We start from the raw sequence: 18,090 nt of genomic DNA, 5'->3' as shown, positions 1-18,090 counted from the left end.
AAAGGAACTTTGGATAAAAGAGTCTTTCGATGGCTGTCAACCTGAGGCCCAGTGTGAAATGATTGGTTAGGATCATTGGGCCCAGTGCCTTGCACCTACTGAATATTGAGCAACACAGGCATTAGCACCTAGGTTAACCTACTGGTTAAGAAGTTGGACCTGTGACCGGAGGGTGGCCGGTCACATCCCAAACGGTACACAAGAAATCTGGACGGGGGGGGGGGGGAGTTGTGCAGCACCCTCCTATGTCGTCATCCACAGATAAGGTGCCCTCGGGCAATGCACCTGAAACCCGCACCTGTGCCGCACTGCGGCGGCCCAGTGCTCCGGGTGGGCCGGTGTGGATGTGTTCACTGGCTCCCGGATGGGTCAGAAGCAGAGAAAGAATCGCCCCCCCCCAAAAAGGGACAATAAAGGATAACTTGAGTTAACCCCCGGAGAGGTAGTGCCTTGCTCTACACTGAACTAACACAGGGATTAGCACCTTTCACCCTGGAGTATAAGTGCCTTGCTATTGCCCTCTCTGTCTCTGGACGATCCCAGGCTGACACAGCAGATCCAGGGGGAAGCAGCCTTCAATTGGCTGACGAGGCCAGGAGGGATCCAATGGGAGGTCAGAGCGATTTTGCTGACAGCCCACTCCGTTTGTCTGTTCAATCTCCCAGGACAGGAAGCCTTGCAGGGCAAACAGGAAGCAAACAGGAAGTGGTTTCCTGTTTTGGAGAAAGAGCAGCAATGTGTTCTGCTGGCAGTGGGGGATTCAAAGAAACGCAGACCACGCATTATACTGGTTCTACGGGGAAGACTGGTTGAAACTGGTGCAAGACTGGTTAAAACTGGTAAGATGTTGTCGTTCTTCTTGTTGACCGATTTATACAATTTCTCCTGGTTTAGACTGGTTTGCACTGGTTATTCTGCTTATACATGTCAGACACCCACGATAAACAGGTTCTAGGTCGGACTGGTTTATATTGGTTTTTGCTGGTTGGTGCGACTGGTTTGAGCAGATATACGTTTAAACGTTTTGAGACCCACGCTGCAAAATATACTGGTTGATACTGGGTATACTGGTTGCATTGGTGTGACAGGTTAGACTGGATGTAAGACACTCACTAATGGTTGTACTGGCAGTATAACCAGTAGAGTGTCTTCTGCTGGTTATACTGGGAGCTGACCAGTTCAAGTCTGATTGAATAAAGTTAAACCCTTAACATCAGAAAATGCCGGCTTAATAGACACTGAATAAAATACCAAAGACACCAACACCAGTTAACTGATAATTTATTATAAAATAAGTTAAAAAATCATCGTTGGGCTGGAAATCCACATTGTAAACAATAATATTAATAATAACAAATTATTTTGTATCCACAGTAATATTCCTTAAGACCATTATTTTATGAAAGTTGCACACACAGACACACGCACTGGTTACGTTTCAGAATAAGTCCAAGTTAAAAACACAGTCCGTCTTTCTGTCTTCTGCAGATTCTGTTGGCTCGTGCAGCTGTCAATCAGGGCCGCTTTCATCGTCGATCCATTGTTTAAGCTCACGGCCACAGCTCGACACAGCCAATCAATGTTGAGACACAGCCCCACAGCCAGTGAGCAGCCAGTCAAATCCTGGTGAACCAATGAACAGCCAGTAGAATCCTGGTGAACCAATGAACAGCCAGTAGAATACTGGGGAACCAATGAACAGCCAGTAGAATCCTGGTGAACCAATGAACAGCCAGTAGAATCCTGGGGAACCAATGAACAGCCAGTAGAATCCTGGGGAACCAATGAACAGCCAGTAGAATCCTGGGGAACCAATGCGCAGTCAGTAGAATCCTGGGGAACCAATGAACAGCCAGTAGAATCCTGGGGAACCAATGCGCAGTCAGTAGAATCCTGGGGAACCAATGAACAGCCAGTAGAATCCTGGGGAACCAATGCGCAGTCAGTAGAATCCTGGGGAACCAATGGGCAGCCAGTAAAATCCTGTGAGCCAATCATCAGCCAGTATAATCCTGGGGAGCCAATCAGGAACTAGTATAATCCTGGGGAGCCAATCAGCCGGTGAGCTCCAGCGGCAGCTCGCGGCTGCACAGCGCCTCCCACTGGCGGGCCAGAAGTGCCACCAGACGCTCCCGGCTGTCGGCCGCCGGCACGAAGATACACCATGTGACCTCCTGGGCCCCGCCCCCGGCCCCGCCCCCGGGGCTAGGCCCCTCCCCCCGGCTGAAGTGGTCCACGTGGAGCGGGGGAAGCAGGTCGGGTCCGGGCAGCTCGTCCAGGACCAGGGTCAGGGCCTGGGGGTACGTCTGGTACCCCAGCAACACCCGCTCCACGTCCCGTATCCTGCGGGCCTCGCGCACCTGGTAGCGCTCCCTGGTGGACGGTTATATATATTAAATACCATTATATTAAACATTATTATTATTATTATATTAAATATTCATAATATATTACACCTGGTAGCGCTCCCTGGTGGACAGTAATGTACATTAAATATCATCATATAAAACATTATTATTATTATTTTAAATATTCATATTATATAACACATGGTAGCGCTCCCTGGTTGATAGTATTATACTATTTAATATCATTATTATATTAAACATTAGTAGCAGTAGTAGTAGTAGTAATAGTATATTATTATTATTATTATTTTATTAAATATCATTATTATATTAAATATTATTATAATTATTATTTTACACCACACAGCGCTCAGTGTTGGACAGCATAATAGTATTATTAAATTTAATATTATCATTATTCAACATTATATATATTCTATACTAGAAATATTATAATAAATATTACCAAATACTTTAGTGCTCTGGGATGGACAATATTATTATATTATTTATACATTACTTGCCTTGTAAAATAAAGGTTTGCCAAGTATAAATATATTATAAATATTATTGTTGTTTTCTAATCTTTTATGTGATTGGTTGTTGGCGTTAGAGAGCTAGTCAAGGTCTGACCTGCAGGGCGGTTCCTTGGCGAAGTCAGGCAGGGGATAACTGACATAGTCCTCGTCCAATAGGAAGATGTGGGAGGCGGTCAGAACCAGGGTCCGGGGGTGGAGCCACGGCGCGGGGGTGGAGCCATGGTCTTGATAGGCGTGGCCTGTTCTTTCTGGAAGATCTGAAACCTGGACCTGTACAGAAGAAAAAATTATCCAAGTAAACAGGAAGTATGTCAGGGTAAACAGGAAGTATGTCAGAGTAAACAGGAAGCATGTCAGAGTAAACAGGAAGTGTGTCCGTTTACAGGAAGTGTATCAGAGTTAGCAGGAAATGTGTGAGAGTTAACAGGCGGTGTATCAGAGGTAACAGGAAGTGTTTCAGAGGTAACAGGAAGTGTTTGAGAGTTAACAGGAAGTTTGTCAAGAGTTAGCAGGAAGCCAGACCTGGAACACCAAGAGGTAGAGCAGTATGTTGAACGAGGAGGCGGGGCTCTTCCGGTCGGCTACTATGAAGGTCAGGTCGCCCATCTCGTCCTCGTTGGGGTAGATGAACCTCACCCTGCTGCTGTGGACCAGCTCGTAGTTCTGCATTTTACCTGCAGGGGGAGACACACCGTCCAGTCCGGTCTGAGGGGGCTTTCAGACAAGAAATATACGTCTGTTTTGAAGGCACCATGGATCGTCTCCACCAGGGTCCAGTTGTGTGTTTCTTGGTCCGTCGTCCAAGCTACTACTACTACTACTACTACTGACTAGGATCCGTATCGCCATGTTGGGGGAACATGAGTGGAACCCAGGAAATCAACCAAGACCTGCTGATCGGGATCCAGACCGGGGGGTGGTGAACTGGGTGGTTTACCTGAGGTGGTGCTGGTGAACTGGGTGGTGCTGGTGAACTGGGTGGTGCTGGTGAACTGGGTGGTTTACCTGAGGTGGTGCTGGTGAACTGGGTGGTTTACCTGAGGTGGTGCTGGTGAACTGGGTGGTGCTGGTGAACTGGGTGGTGCTGGTGAACTGGGTGGTTTACCTGAGGTGGTGCTGGTGAACTGGGTGGTGCTGGTGAACTGGGTGGTGTACCTGAGGTGGTGCTGGTGAACTGGGTGGTGCTGGTGAACTGGGTGGTGTACCTGAGGTGGTGCTGGTGAACTGGGTGTAGAAGTCCTGCTCCGCCGGCTCCGGGTCCGGCCGGGTCCGGTCCAGGCTGAGGGCTGACATCAGCTCCTTCAGGAAGCAGGACGTCCCGTAGCTGTCCCTGCTCACACAACACACCACCTGGCACGCACTGCCTCCTACACACACACACACATACACACACACACACACACACATCAGAGACACACACACACATGAGACACACACACACACACACATGAGACACACACACACACACACACACACACACACACACACACACACACACATCAGAAACACACACACACACACATCAGAGACACACACACACACACACACATCAGAGACACACACACACACACACACACACACATCAGAGACACACACACACACACATCAGAGACACACACACACACACACACACACACACACACACACACACACACACACACACACACACACACACACACACACACACACACACACACACACAGGTAGTTAGGGATATGAGTCAGATTGTGATACTAATGATGATGCAGTGATATTGTCGCACGACACACACACACACACACACACCCACACACACACACACACGCACACACTTGAATCTGTCTAATTATATCTGAGGCCTTCTAGTTGTATCACTGCGGCCATTTTGGCAGAGTTGTGTTTTTATGGATCGGTGCATTCAAACAAGCGTTTGAATGAAACTTGCGCATGGATTTTTCAGAACATGCTGACCTATGAGGCGGAAGTACTGGTCGAACAGGCCCACGTTGACGGACAGCAGGTCGGACAGGCTGATGGACACACAGACACACAGACACAGCTCCGGGTCACTCTGGTCCGCTATGTCCCATTCTAAAGAGAAAGAGAGAGATGGGCGGGCAGAGAGAGAGACAGACGAGTAGGGAGGAGACAGAAAGGCCGACATTTTATTCCCGAACTTTTAAGAATGTACCTGTGATCATGCGATCAAACATGTGTGGTTTAGACCAATCAGAGAGCCGCATCTCACCAGACGAAAGGCTAAGCGAGGAGGCAGAGTCTTCCAAAAGGAAGTAGATGGCTTTGTTGGACAGCAGCAGACAGGAAGTGACCTCAGTCTCCGGAGATATGTAGAAGATAACAGACAGCCATAAAACCTGTCTCACCTCCTCACCTTCCCACTGTAAATACACACAAACACATAACGTATTGGGTGGGATATGCATTAAATATCCTGGACTAGAGAACAGCGTGGCGATCTATAAATATCAATATCTATATATACATATCTATGTATCTATATATAAATATATATAGGCGCTGTGCAGCGAGCTGCCGCTGGAGGTCACCGGCTGATTGGCTCCCCAGGATTATACTTGTTGCTGATTGGCTCCCCAGGATTATACTAGTTGCTGATTGGCTCCCCAGGATTATACTAGTTGCTGATTTGCTCCCCAGGATTAGATACATGTATCTATCTATCTATATATATATATATATATATATATATATATATACATATATATATATATATCTCGAGTTCTACATCTATATTAATGTACAGCCGATTTGATCAAGCGATCTGAGGTGTTGCTATGGGAACCCACCTGAGCTATGCAGCTCTTGAAGAGCGCCTGCAGCGCCGGGCCAGGTAGCCCAGCCAGGAGCGCCTGTCCTGGGGAGAGGCCGGCGAGCAGGTGGGCTGGGGGCTGGTTCTCCTCCGACAGCCTCTGGAGCTCAGAGCTGGCGGGGAGGGGGGGGGGGGCAAGGGGCTCAGTTATGGCTCTCCATGACCGCACATGCTCCAGTAAGATGGTAAGATGGCGGCTTGTTTTGAAGAAAGGGGGTGGGGGGGGGGGTGGGGGGGGCTCACCTGGGACGGTCCACAGCGGTCTGGGCAGCGTCTGGACGGAGAACCAGGAGTTAAGTTGCAGTGCAGTGTAGGTTAGTATTCTTTCGTATCGTGTAGTGTAGTTAAGTATTCTGTAGTATAGTTTAGGTGCAGTATAGTGTAGTATTCTTTAGTATAGTGTAGTATTGTGTAGTATAGTGTAGCATTCTGTAGTATAGTTTAGGTGTAGTATAGTGTAGTATTCTTTAGTATAGTGTAGTTGTAGCATAGTATAGTATAGTGTAGTGTAGTTTTCTGTAGTAAAGTATAGTGTAGTATTCTGTAGTATACTGTAGTATAGTATAGTGTAGTACTGTCTAGTATAGTATAGTGTAGTATAGTCTAGTGTGGTGTAGCATTGTGTAGTATACTGTAGTATTGTATAGTGTAGTAGTCTAGTGTGGTGTAGTATTGTGTAGTGTAGCATTCTGTAGTATAGTGTAGTATTGTCTAGTATAGTATAGTGTATTATTGTGTAGTATAGTATAGTGTAGTATTCTGTAGTATAGTATCGTGTAGTATTGTGTAGTATAGGTGTAGTATAGTGTAGTGTAGCATTCTGTAGTATAGTATAGTATTGTATAGTGTAGTTTGTGTAGTATTGTGTAGTGTAGTATTGTATAGTGTAGTTTGTGTAGTATTGTGTAGTATTCTGTAGTATAGTGTAGTATAGTGTAGTTTAGTGTATTACTGGTACCTGGCTGCAGTGCGGGGGGTCTGACCAGAGCCAGGGTCCTCAGACCCTCCAGAGTGGCTGTCCTGGCTCCCAGCTCCCCCAGGAAGGAGAGCCTGTCTTGGGCTAGAGGGAACACCATGCCCAGCCTCCAGCCGCCCAGCACCACCTCCACCACATGGCCAGCCCTGAAGCACACAGTGGGTACACTGGTTACAGCTTAACAATAACCAGCCAGTCAACCAGTCAACCCACACATCAACAGTCAACCCACCAGCCACCACTCAACCAATCAGTCACCTGTCAACAAACCAGTCAACCACTCAACCAGTTGACCAACAACAGTCAACCAACAAGTCAAAGCACTTAACGAACCAACCAATCCACCACTCAACCAATCAACCAACCAGTCAACCAACCAGTCAACCACTCAATCAACCAACCAGTCAGCCAACCAACCAACCAGTTGACCAACAAGTCAACAGTCGACCAACCAGTCAACCAATCAACCAACCAGTCAACTACTCAACCAGTTGACCAACAAGTCCACAGTCAACCAACCAGTCACTACCCAGACGCCCCCCCCCGCCGTGCACCAGTCATCCTCTGCAGGGACCTGTGTTTGTGTCGGGGTCCGTCCGGGCGGTGTCGAGGCAGGAGGACCACGGCGCCCAGAGGTACCCGGGTCACCCTGCTCCAGGAGGAGGAGGAGGAGGACGAGGAGGAGGAGGACGAGGAGGACGAGGAGGTGCTGCTCCTCGTCTGGGCCGCCAGAGCGCTGAAGTCCACCTTCACCACACACAGGTGTCGGGGGGTGAGGAAGAGGAGGGCGGGGGTCCTGGAGGGAGCCTCCCCCTGGTTCAGGATGTCTGTCAGGAGGGGGGCGGGGCAGGGGGAGGAGCCAGAGGCAGGGAGGAGCAGGTGGGCGAGGTACCCTCCTCCGCGCACCTCCTGCTGCTCCCAGGGGCTGAGGAGCGACCACAGCAGCTGAGGATTCTGGGTAGTGAGTGGCGGCACCTCAGGGCTGACGGGAAGCTGTAGGGCAGAGACCAGTTTAGAATCCAAACCATAAACACACACACACAAACACCTAGTCAAACACACACGATCACACACACACACACACACACACACACACACACACACACACACACACACACACACACACACACACACACACACACACACACACACACACACACACACACACACACACACTTTAGGCCTATAGTAGGGTTGGGTCTACCTTGGCTATTGCCAGACCAAGCTCAATCGTAGATTCAAGTTCAAATGACTCTGTACGCAATAGTCTGCTTTCCGTCGCTTCCCTGTCGTCATTATGTTAAACCGGCCAATAGCGCGGCAGGGGGAAAAGCCAGCTTTGTGATTGGCTCCCACAAAAGCGTATCGGAAGCAGAAAGAAATGTATCGCTCTTCTCCAGACCGGCAGAACGGGCAGGGCTAACTCAGTCTAGGTTTGGGTCTACCTTGGCCTGGATGAGGGCTGAGAGGGGCGTGTCCTGGGGGGCGGGGCAGATGAACCAGAGCTGGGTGGGTCCGGACCGGACCCCCAGGGTGACCCATGGCTCCGGGAGCAGGGAGGAGAACACCACCTCCTCGTAGGGCAGCAGGAACTCCTTCTGCAGACCGGACACCAGCTCCTCCGCGCCGGGGCGCGCCTCCTGGTCTGGAACGAAGGGAGAGGCGCGGTGACTTCCTGCTGGGTTTCCATGGTTACGTGGGCCTGTGCATGTCGGACCGTGTTTGTACCTGCGTTGTGATTGGCCCAGTGGCTGTCAGCTGACAAGGAGAAGAGACCCAGGTGCTGGTCAGTGAACACCAGGCACCCCACCTTCTGCTGCATCTCCTTCCGCTCCTCCTCCTCCTCCTTCTCCTCGTTCACCTCCTCCTTCTTCCCCTTCTCCTCCTCCTCCTCCTTCTTCCCCTTCTCCTCCTCCTCCACCTCCACCCAGAAGCACCACCTCACGTCTCTGGCTCTGGGCTGCGTCTCCGCGGGGCTCAGGGGGGAGCAGGACTCCCCCAGACCCATCTCAAAGTACCCGTCCCTGGAGCAGGGGCTGGACCTGGGAGGGGAACACCTCATCCAATCAGGAGCCTTCCTCAAGGAGAACAGCTCATCCAATCAGGAGCCTTCCTCAAGGAAAACAGCTCATCCAATCAGGAGCCTTCCTCAAGGAGGAGTACAGCTCATCCAATCAGGAGCCTTCCTCAAGGAGGAGAACACCTCATCCAATCAGGAGCCTTCCTCAAGGAGGAGAACAGCTCATCCAATCAGGAGCCTTCCTCAAGGGGGAGAACAGCTCATCCAATCAGGAGCCTTCCTCGAGGAGAACACCTCATCCAAGGAGACCGGGTTAGGAGCTCCCGCTACTAACCTGGTCCAACCAGAGCTGGTCTAACCAGAACTGGTCTAACTAGACCTGGTTTAACTAGAACTGGTCTGGCTAGAATTGGTTTACCTAGACCTGGTCCCAAACTAACTTACCTTATATTAAACTTCAGTGGACTGTGAGTGACAGTTAACTAGTTGAACTTACTTAACTACGTTAGTTGACCTAACTAGTCTAGGGAGCTCGTTACGTCAAGCTAACCACACCCGACTATAAAACTTGACCCAACTAGTTAACGAGTGAAGTCTGGCAAGACTTCACTCGTTAACTAGTCCACTCGAGTAAGACTGTTTCTGATTGGTTACCTGGGGCACCCAGCAGGAGGCAACACAACATCTCTGTGCTCAGATGTCAGCTCCCCCTGCACCTCCTCTTGCTGCACCTCCTCTTGCTGCACCTCCTCTTGCTGCACCTCCTCTTGCTGCACCTCCTCTTGCTGCACCTCCTCTTGCTGCACCTCCTGCACCACCTCCTCCTCCACCTCCTGCTGCTCCTCCTGCTGGCTCAAGGCCAAGGCCAGGCAGAGGGACAGCTGGGTAATGAAGTCTTTGTTGGAGGAGAGGGAGAGGAGGGGGGAGGAGAGGCAGAGGAGAGGGGAGGGGAGGGAGAAGAGGTGGGGGGAGAGGGAGAGGGAGGAGCTACTGGAGGCGTCTTCAGGTTGAGGACTTCTGTCAGAGAGGAGGAACCGTAAACACCATTATTATTATTATCACACACACACACACACACACACACACACACACACACACACACACACACACACACACACACACACACACACACACACACACACACACACACACACACACACACACACACACACACACACACACGATAGGTGTACTATCAACGTCCCCCACCTGGCTGCATCTGTAGCTCCGCCTCCAGGACTGCAGCACGGAGCCGAGGGATTGGACGCGAGGGGAGACGGACAGACAGCAGAGGGCGGGATCTGGGTGGAAGGAGAGCCAATCAGCATGAGACTGATGGATTGAATTAAAAGATGGAGGAAATGTATGGCTGGACTATGACAAGCAAAGTCTGCGGACCGTTACTGGGTACGGTGTACCGGCCATGTACGCATGAACCACATCAGAACTCTAAAGTATGAAAGCTATGCTAACCATGAACCGCTAACAGCTAACAGCTAACAGCTAACAGCTAATAGCTAATAGCTTGCGTCACCCACCTGTGAGGGGAGGAGGGAGGAGGCATCGGGGCAGACGAGGCGGGGGCAAACTACTTCTTCTTCTCTGCTCCTCACTTCTAAACAGGAAACATGAAGCAACTGTGTCTTGGCGGCGCTGGCTGGGGTTCTTTCATCACACAGAAGAACTACGCAATGATTCAACAGCCATGTCGTGTAGTGTGATGCAGCAATACATTTCATCATCATCAGCTCATCAACACACAAAGCTGAAGCTTACTTAGTCATAAGAACAGTGTGCTAAGAAGAGTACTGTAAGTGTAAGCCTTAAGAAGGAGTACTGTAAGCCTTAAGAAGTGTACTGTTAGCCTTAAGAAGATGAGTACTGTTAGCCTAAGAAGAGTACTGTTAGCCATAAAAACAGTGTGGTAGGAAGGGTACTGTTAGCCATAAGAGAGGTACTGTTAGCTATAAGAACAATGTGGTAGGAAGGGTACTGTTAGCCATAAGAAGAGTACTGTTAGACATAAGAAGAGTACTGTTAGACATAAGAACAGTGTGGTAGGAAGAATACTGTTAGCCATATGAAGGATGCTGTAGGCCATAAGAAGAATACTGTTAGCCGTAGGAAGAGGTACATACATCGTTACCTTGGCTAGAACAGTAGGCCTTCTGGAGAGAGGGGGGAGAGGAGGGGGAGGAGGAGACGACTGGAGGAGCCGCAGATAAAGGAGACAGGCTGGGCTCTCCCGCCACCTGAGGAGGAGAAGGAGGAGCGGTGAGAGAGGGGTAGGAGCAGCAGCAGAAGGAGGTGGCGTCTGAGGGGGACCTACCCTCTTGTCTCCGCCGCTGTGGAGTTTGTCTTTGGTTTCCTTGGCCTTCTGGATGGCCTTCAGCACCTCCACCGTGTCCACCTCCTGCTGAGAGGGGGCCGCGCCGTCCAGGCACACCTGAACACAGGTGAAGAGCAACTTAACAACAGGGAAAGGAGAGGGGAGGGAGAGAGGGTAGGGGGAGGAAGGAGGTAGGGTGTGAGGAGGAAGGGTGTGAGGAGGAAGGAGGTAAGGTGTGAGGAGGAAGGGTGTGAGGAGGAAGGAGGTAGGGAGTGAGGAGGTCGGGGATGAGGAGGTAGGGAGTGAGGAGGTAGCGTTTGAGGAGGTAGGGAGTGAGGAGGTAGGGTATGGAGGTAGGGAGTGAGGAGGTAGGGAGTGAGGAAGTAGGGAGTGAGGAAGTAGGGCGCGAGGAGGTAGGGAGTGAGGAGGTAGGGAGTGAGGAGGTAGTGCATGAGTAGGTATGGAGTGAGGATGTAGGGTTTGAGGATTTGGGAGTGAGGAGGTAGGGAGTTAGGAGGTAGGGGGTGAGGAGGTATGGAGTGAGGAGGCAGGGCTGTACCTCTGCGGCACGGTCCCAGAACAGAGCCAGGGTCCGGGTGCGGTAGTCCGGGGAGCAGCAGAGGGGGTTGTGGGTCAGCGACAGCCTCTCCAGACACGGTAGGCCCGCTACACTGCGCACCTCCTGCAGCTACACACACACACACACACACACACACACACACACACACACACACACACACACACACACACACACACACACACACACACACACACACACACACACACACACACACACACACACTTAAAAATACAGTTTTGCACAATGGGTGATTCCTTAATGACAACCACACAGCAGTGCCTGTTGCTTATTCCACTTTCGGTATTCATATCTATCTAACCTACGCTATCAGGTTGGGGCTGAGGTCCAGGTTGACCAGGGAGCAGCTTTAGCATTGTTAGCATGCTAACCTGTGCTATCAGGTTGTGGCTGAGGTCCAGTTGACCAGGGAGTAGCGTTAGCGTGCTAACCTGTGCTATCAGGTTGTGGCTGAGGTCCAGGTTGACCAGGGAGTAGCGTTAGCATGCTAACCTGTGCTATCAGGTTGTGGCTGAGGTCCAGTTGACCAGGGAGTAGCGTTAGCGTGCTAACCTGTGCTATCAGGTTGTGGCTGAGGTCCAGTTGACCAGGGAGTAGCGTTAGCGTGCTAACCTGTGCTATCAGGTTGTGGCTGAGGTCCAGTTGACCAGGGAGTAGCGTTAGCGTGCTAACCTGTGCTATCAGGTTGTGGCTGAGGTCCAGTTGACCAGGGAGTAGCGTTAGCATGCTAACCTGTGCTATCAGGTTGTGGCTGAGGTCCAGTTGACCAGGGAGTAGCGTTAGCGTGCTAACCTGTGCTATCAGGTTGTGGCTGAGGTCCAGGTTGACCAGGGAGTAGCGTTAGCATGCTAACCTGTGCTATCAGGTTGTGGCTGAGGTCCAGGTTGACCAGGGAGTAGCGTTAGCATGCTAACCTGTGCTATCAGGTTGTGGCTGAGGTCCAGGTTGACCAGGGAGTAGCGTTAGCATGCTAACCTGTGCTATCAGGTTGTGGCTGAGGTCCAGGTTGACCAGGGAGCAGCTTTAGCATTGTTAGCATGCTAACCTGTGCTATCAGGTTGTGGCTGAGGTCCAGGTTGACCAGGGAGTAGCGTTAGCATGCTAACCTGTGCTATCAGGTTGTGGCTGAGGTCCAGGTTGACCAGGGAGTAGCGTTAGCATGCTAACCTGTGCTATCAGGTTGTGGCTGAGGTCCAGGTTGACCAGGGAGTAGCGTTAGCGTGCTAACCTGTGCTATCAGGTTGTGGCTGAGGTCCAGGTTGACCAGGGAGTACAGCTTGTTGAGGCCAGAAAGCGTCTCCAGGCGGTTGCCGGCCAGGTTGAGGGTCTGGATGTTCCCCAGGCGGGTGTGGGCCGACTGGAGGACCTCCAGGGAGTTGTAGGACAGGTCCAGGTGGATCAGGTTGTACAGGTACTGGAAACAAACACACAAACCAACCCGTTACTGGTGTAGTCACTGGTTTATCTGGTATATTAACTGGTTTATCGGGTAAATGACCTGATTTATCTGCTATATTAACTGGTTTATCTGGTAAAAGACCTGATTTCACTGCTCTATGAACTGGTTTATCTGGTAAATGACCTGATTTATCTGCTATATTAACTGGTTTATCTGGTAAAAGACCTGTTTCACTGCTCTATGAACTGGTTTATCTGGTAAATGACCCGATTTATTTGCTATATTAACTGGTTTATCTGGTAAAAGACCTGTTTCACTGCTCTATGAACTGGTTTATCTGGTAAATGACCCGATTTATTTGCTATATTAACTGGTTTATCTGGTAAATGACCTGTTTCACTGCTCTATGAACTGGTTTATCTGGTAAATGACCTGATTTCACTGCTATGTTAACTGGTTAAATCTGATAACTGACCTGGTTTCACTGCTATGTTAACTGGTTTATTAACACTAGCTGGTTACCTGGAGGTGGTCTACTGACTGCAGCTGGTTGTGACTCAAGTCCAGAAACTCCACTTCTGGAACCAGTTTCTGTAGGGCACGGAAAACAGAACCACCAAGGCCAACTAGTCAGGGTTGTGTACAGTGTTATACACAGTGTTATAGTGTGGTATAGTTAGTTATAGTTATGGTAGTTACTAGGCTGGTAATGGTTTAGTTAGTTGTAGTTATGGTAGCTGGTATGGTGGTAGTGGTATAGTTAGTTTTAGTTTTGATAGCTAGAAGGGTAGTAGTGGTATAGTTAGCTGTAGTTCTGGTTGTTGCTAGGGTGGTTGTGGTAGTTAGTTGTAGTTATGCTAGGTACTCACCACAGAGGCTTCTATCTCTGTAATGGTGTTGGGATAGTTAGTAGGGTGGTGGTGGTAGTAGTCAGTGGTAGTTAGGTAGTCACCATGGAGGCGTCTATCTCTGTGATGGTGTTGTGTTAGTTAGTTAGTAGGGTGGTAGTTAGTGGTAGTTAGGTACTCACCACGGAGGCGTCTATCTCTGTGATGGTGTTGTGGCTTAAGTCCAGGGTGGTCAGTTTGCTCCACAGAGGAATAACGGCCGTCACATGTGACCCAGGCCCCGCCCCTTCTGCTGACTCCGCCTCCCACTGGGGAAACTCACTGGCCTCCGGAGCCAGGATGGCCTACAACACATCATGTGACATCATCTGGTTACAGTAGGGCTGCTCGATTATGGAAAAAAATCATAATCACGATTACTTTGGTCAATATTGAAATCACGATCATTGAAACGATTATTTTTGAGGTTGAAAACATGACGCATTTATTCAGCATGTCTCTCCCAAAAAACACTATGTAACTGAGAACTTTTATATTTCGCAAAATGATCTGATAGAAAATATCCAAATCTGAAATAATGTACCGATATTTATCCAGCTGTTCTGTGAAAAAAAAAAAATAATAATAATAATCGAAAACTCGATTATATTAGTTTTGTGATCGTTGGACGCTAAAATTGAAATCAAAATTCGATTAATCGCCCAGCCCTAGGTTACAGGCCATAACTATGACATCATCATCATCATCATCATCATCATCATCATCATCATCATCATCATCATCATCATCCTCATCATCATCGTCCCGCTGTGACCCCGCCCGGGCCGTACCATCATTGAGGGGGTGGTGTGGTGGACGCTGCAGGTGACCAGGGTCCTTCGGAGGCTGGGGAGACCCTGGATCTGCTGGGAGGAGCACTCACTCACCTGTCAATCACACGGTTACACTTTTAATCACACATCACCTGTCATTCACACAGTAGTACTGTCAATCACAAATCACCTTTCAATCATACGCTAATGCTGTCATCACACATCACCTGACAATCATGTTTATACTGTCAATCACACATCAGTGATCACCTGTCAATCATACATCACACGTCAATCACCTGTCAATCACATTTATACTGTCAATCACACATCACCTGACAGTCACGTTAATACTGTCAATCACGCATCACCTGTCAGTCACGTTAAAACTCAAGCATATATCATCTGTCAGTCACTTAAGTATTGTCTATCTCACACATCACCTGTCAGTCACGTTTATACTGTTAATCACACATCACCTGTCAATCATGTTAATACTGTCAATCACACATCACCTGTCAATAACAAATGAACCATGTCAATCACACATCACCCGTCATAGAGTAAGCAGGCCAGAGGTCAAACTAACCTCTGCATGCAGCAGTGATTTGAAGATGGACAGGTCAAAGGTCAAGCTACTCTCCTGGATGTTGCTGGTTCCTATTGGTCCCTGCGTTCCCTGGATCTGGACCAATCACACCACACCAAAATTAAAAAAATCTGCTTGACATTATTATTACTACAAATTTAAAGATGCTGTAGGTAAGATTTAGTTTTAGATGTGCAGATATCTAAATCTATAGACAGACCCAGATATATATCTATCTCTTTATATAGATGTAGATCCAGGTGAGTACCTTGAGGTAGCGCAGCCTGCAGGTGAAGTCCAGGATGTGGGCCAGGTGTGTGTGGAGCTCCGGTCCGCTGGGGGTGGACAGGTGCAGCTGCTCCCAGACCGAGTGCAGCTGGAGCGGACGCAGGCAGTACACCTGACCCCCCGCCAGCAGGTCCTCACCTGGAGACACAGACAGGTGGAGAGAGGCAGACAGTAAGCACACAGACATGTAGACGGACAGGTAGAGAGATTGAAAGTTAGAACACAGACAGGTAGAGGGACAGGTAGAGAGGTTTACAGTTAGCACACAGACAGGTAGAGAGGTTAACAGTTAGCACACAGACAGGTAAAGAGGTTAACAGTTAGCACACAGACAGGTAAAGAGGTTTACAGTTAGCACACAGACAGGTAAAGAGGTTAACAGTTAGCACACAGACAGGTAGAGAGGTTAACAGTTAGCACACAGACAGGTAGAGAGGTTAACAGTTAGCACACAGACAGGTAGAGAGGTTAACAGTTAGCACACAGACAGGTAGAGAGGTTAACAGTTAGCACACAGACAGGTAGAGAGGTTAACAGTTAGCACACAGACAGGTAGAGAGGTTTACAGTTAGCACAAAGACAGGTAGAGAGGTTAACAGTTAGCACACAGACAGGTAAAGAGGTTTACAGTTAGCACACAGACAGGTAGAGAGGTTTACAGTTAGCACACAGACAGGTAGAGAGGTTTACAGTTAGCACAGAGACAGGTAGAGAGGTTTACAGTTAGCACAGAGACAGGTAAAGAGGCTTACAGTTAGCACAGAGACAGGTAGAGAGAGAAGTGTAGACAGATAGAGACAGACAGGCAGAGAGAGACATGTAGACACAACAAGTAGAGAGACAGACAGGTAGTCAGACAAGTAGAGAGACTTTGACTATGGCGGGAGGTTAAAGGTCAACAGGAAGCCTACCTCTGTGAAACAGCGCCTCAGCCAACGCCGCTGCGACCCCACTCCTCTCCTGACAGACAGACAGACAGGCAGACAGACGGGTAGACAGACAGACAGGAGGTAAGTACCTGGTAGACGTTGTGAACTGTGACCCATAACATGTAGCTGTCCTTCATCACACAGACAGACAGACAGACAGACAGACAGACGTCTTACATAGAGGTCAAAGTGCAGGAAGGAGGCGAGGGGGGGGGGCGTGGCGGAGCTGAGGAGGCGCAGGAAGAGCGTCTGCAGGTAGACCTCAAGCTCCCTCCTCCTCCTCTCCACCAGGCCCGGAGAGTTCTTCCCCAGCATCTTCTTAGGGGGGAGGAGCTGCTTGTCCACCTGCCAATCAGCACTCAGCTGCAACACAGAGACACCATCATGCATAAATAATACTGCTGCTGGGCTAAGGGGAGCTAACAGTCATACTGCTGCTAAGGGGAGCCAACAGTCATACTGCTAGAGTCCTTGTGGTTACCATGGTCACCAGGTTATAACCCGGCATTCCCAGTGCATGTGAACCAGAAACCCCATCATACCACCGCTAGGGGGCGCTGGAACTTAGTTTAAGTGGAAGTGGTTCCACTATAATATAATTATACATAGTCTATAATATGATCTATAGTTTGTTATTTATCCAACATACAACATAGCAGATGGATGTATATTATTACAGAGAGGATATAGTGTATGCATATGTACCTTCTCGTGCAGCTCGTGGAAGTCGCTGTAGCGGTGTTTGACGGTCCACCGGTGCGCCCCGTCGGTCACCTGGATGACGTACACCTGGACATACACAGTACGGTCACCGGTTGCTCTTCAGCCTCAGAGATAATATACATCATTTTAATATATTCAAAGAAATTATTAATAATGTCATGTGTCATATTTATGATTATGGGCTGCTGCTGATACAGAAAGGGATACGTGTCTCGTTATCGTCTGGGACACCGTGTCCTTATAGGGGCGAGTAGATAACAGCTTAATAAGCACATTTAAAGTCAAGAGAAAGTAAGGAGACACCAGAGACAGCCCGTCCGCGTCTCCCCTGCGCATGCGCTGCTGTCATGTGAATGCATGCGATAACATGGATGTTATAGTGATGGATGTTATGGTGATGTAATTACGGTGTAGTTCTCCACCAGCTCCGAGCCCAGGATACAAACGCTCCTCCTCCGCTCCTCGGACGCTCCGGCCGCCTCCATCTGCCCCTCGGTCTCCTCCCAGTACCACTTCCTCGATCTGCTGTCCAGCACCTCCTCGATCTCCTCCCAACACCTCCTTGACCTCGATTTCCTCCCTGCTCCTCCTCGTTCTCCTCCCGACACCTCTCCGATGTCCTCCCTGCTCCTCTTCGATCTTCTTGATCTCCTCCCAACACCTCCTCGATCTCCTCCGCTAGCTCCTCTAGTCTCCCTGCCAATACCCGCTAGGGTTCGTTTCGTTGTTTAACGTTGGATTAGTTTGAGGTGGGCTCCTGCTCTAGGAGGTTGTGGGTTCCATCTCCTCTGCAGCCATCTTTGTTGTGATGCGATCAGCCGCTGACTTATTCAAACGTCTCCAAACTTTATTGACACGACATCGC

General features: G+C 49.4%; 1 protein-coding gene across 5 annotated transcripts; it reads right to left on the bottom strand.

The window, feature by feature from the left end:
• Nucleotides 1-1,264: 1,264 nt before the first annotated feature.
• nisch (nischarin) lies at nt 1,265-18,055 on the bottom strand. 5 transcript variants are annotated; one of them, XM_060068758.1, is made up of 29 exons: nt 17,633-18,055; nt 17,208-17,291; nt 16,680-16,865; nt 16,485-16,533; nt 15,554-15,711; nt 15,286-15,381; nt 14,715-14,810; nt 14,067-14,228; nt 13,559-13,627; nt 12,866-13,051; nt 11,599-11,727; nt 11,040-11,156; nt 10,857-10,962; nt 10,249-10,325; nt 9,920-10,011; nt 9,517-9,727; nt 9,365-9,471; nt 8,419-8,732; nt 8,136-8,335; nt 7,265-7,683; nt 6,673-6,836; nt 5,958-5,988; nt 5,692-5,827; nt 5,115-5,265; nt 4,838-4,957; nt 4,093-4,254; nt 3,410-3,561; nt 2,982-3,157; nt 1,265-2,373 (listed from the first exon to the last, which is right to left on the bottom strand). In XM_060068758.1, exons 1-29 carry the CDS (start codon nt 17,708-17,710, stop codon nt 2,055-2,057), a joined length of 4,347 nt encoding a protein of 1,448 aa, XP_059924741.1. In that variant the 5' UTR covers nt 17,711-18,055; the 3' UTR covers nt 1,265-2,054. The 5 variants fall into 5 exon arrangements, 3 of the variants coding, with proteins under 3 accessions (XP_059924741.1, XP_059924742.1, XP_059924744.1); XM_060068759.1 differs by having other exon boundaries at nt 9,365-9,459; XM_060068761.1 differs by having other exon boundaries at nt 9,365-9,456.
• Nucleotides 18,056-18,090: the final 35 nt, after the last annotated feature.

Source organism: Gadus macrocephalus, chromosome 13 (assembly GCF_031168955.1).
Source record: "Gadus macrocephalus chromosome 13, ASM3116895v1".
Lineage (NCBI taxonomy): Eukaryota > Metazoa > Chordata > Actinopteri > Gadiformes > Gadidae > Gadus > Gadus macrocephalus.
Note: the sequence above shows the minus strand (reverse complement) of the source record. Positions and strands in the feature narration are given on the sequence as shown.

Bases quoted from the DNA above. Each gene is read 5' to 3' on its own strand.
- nisch (XM_060068758.1), bottom strand. From the start codon at position 17,710: ATGGAGGCGGCCGGAGCGTCCGAGGAGCGGAGGAGGAGCGTTTGTATC. The intron at 5,266-5,691 runs GTGGGTTCCCAT...GTGTATTTACAG, and splicing joins TCAAGAGCTGCATAGCTCAG to TGGGAAGGTGAGGAGGTGAG. The intron at 4,958-5,114 runs GTGAGATGCGGC...CTTTCTCTTTAG, and splicing joins CTCGCTTAGCCTTTCGTCTG to AATGGGACATAGCGGACCAG.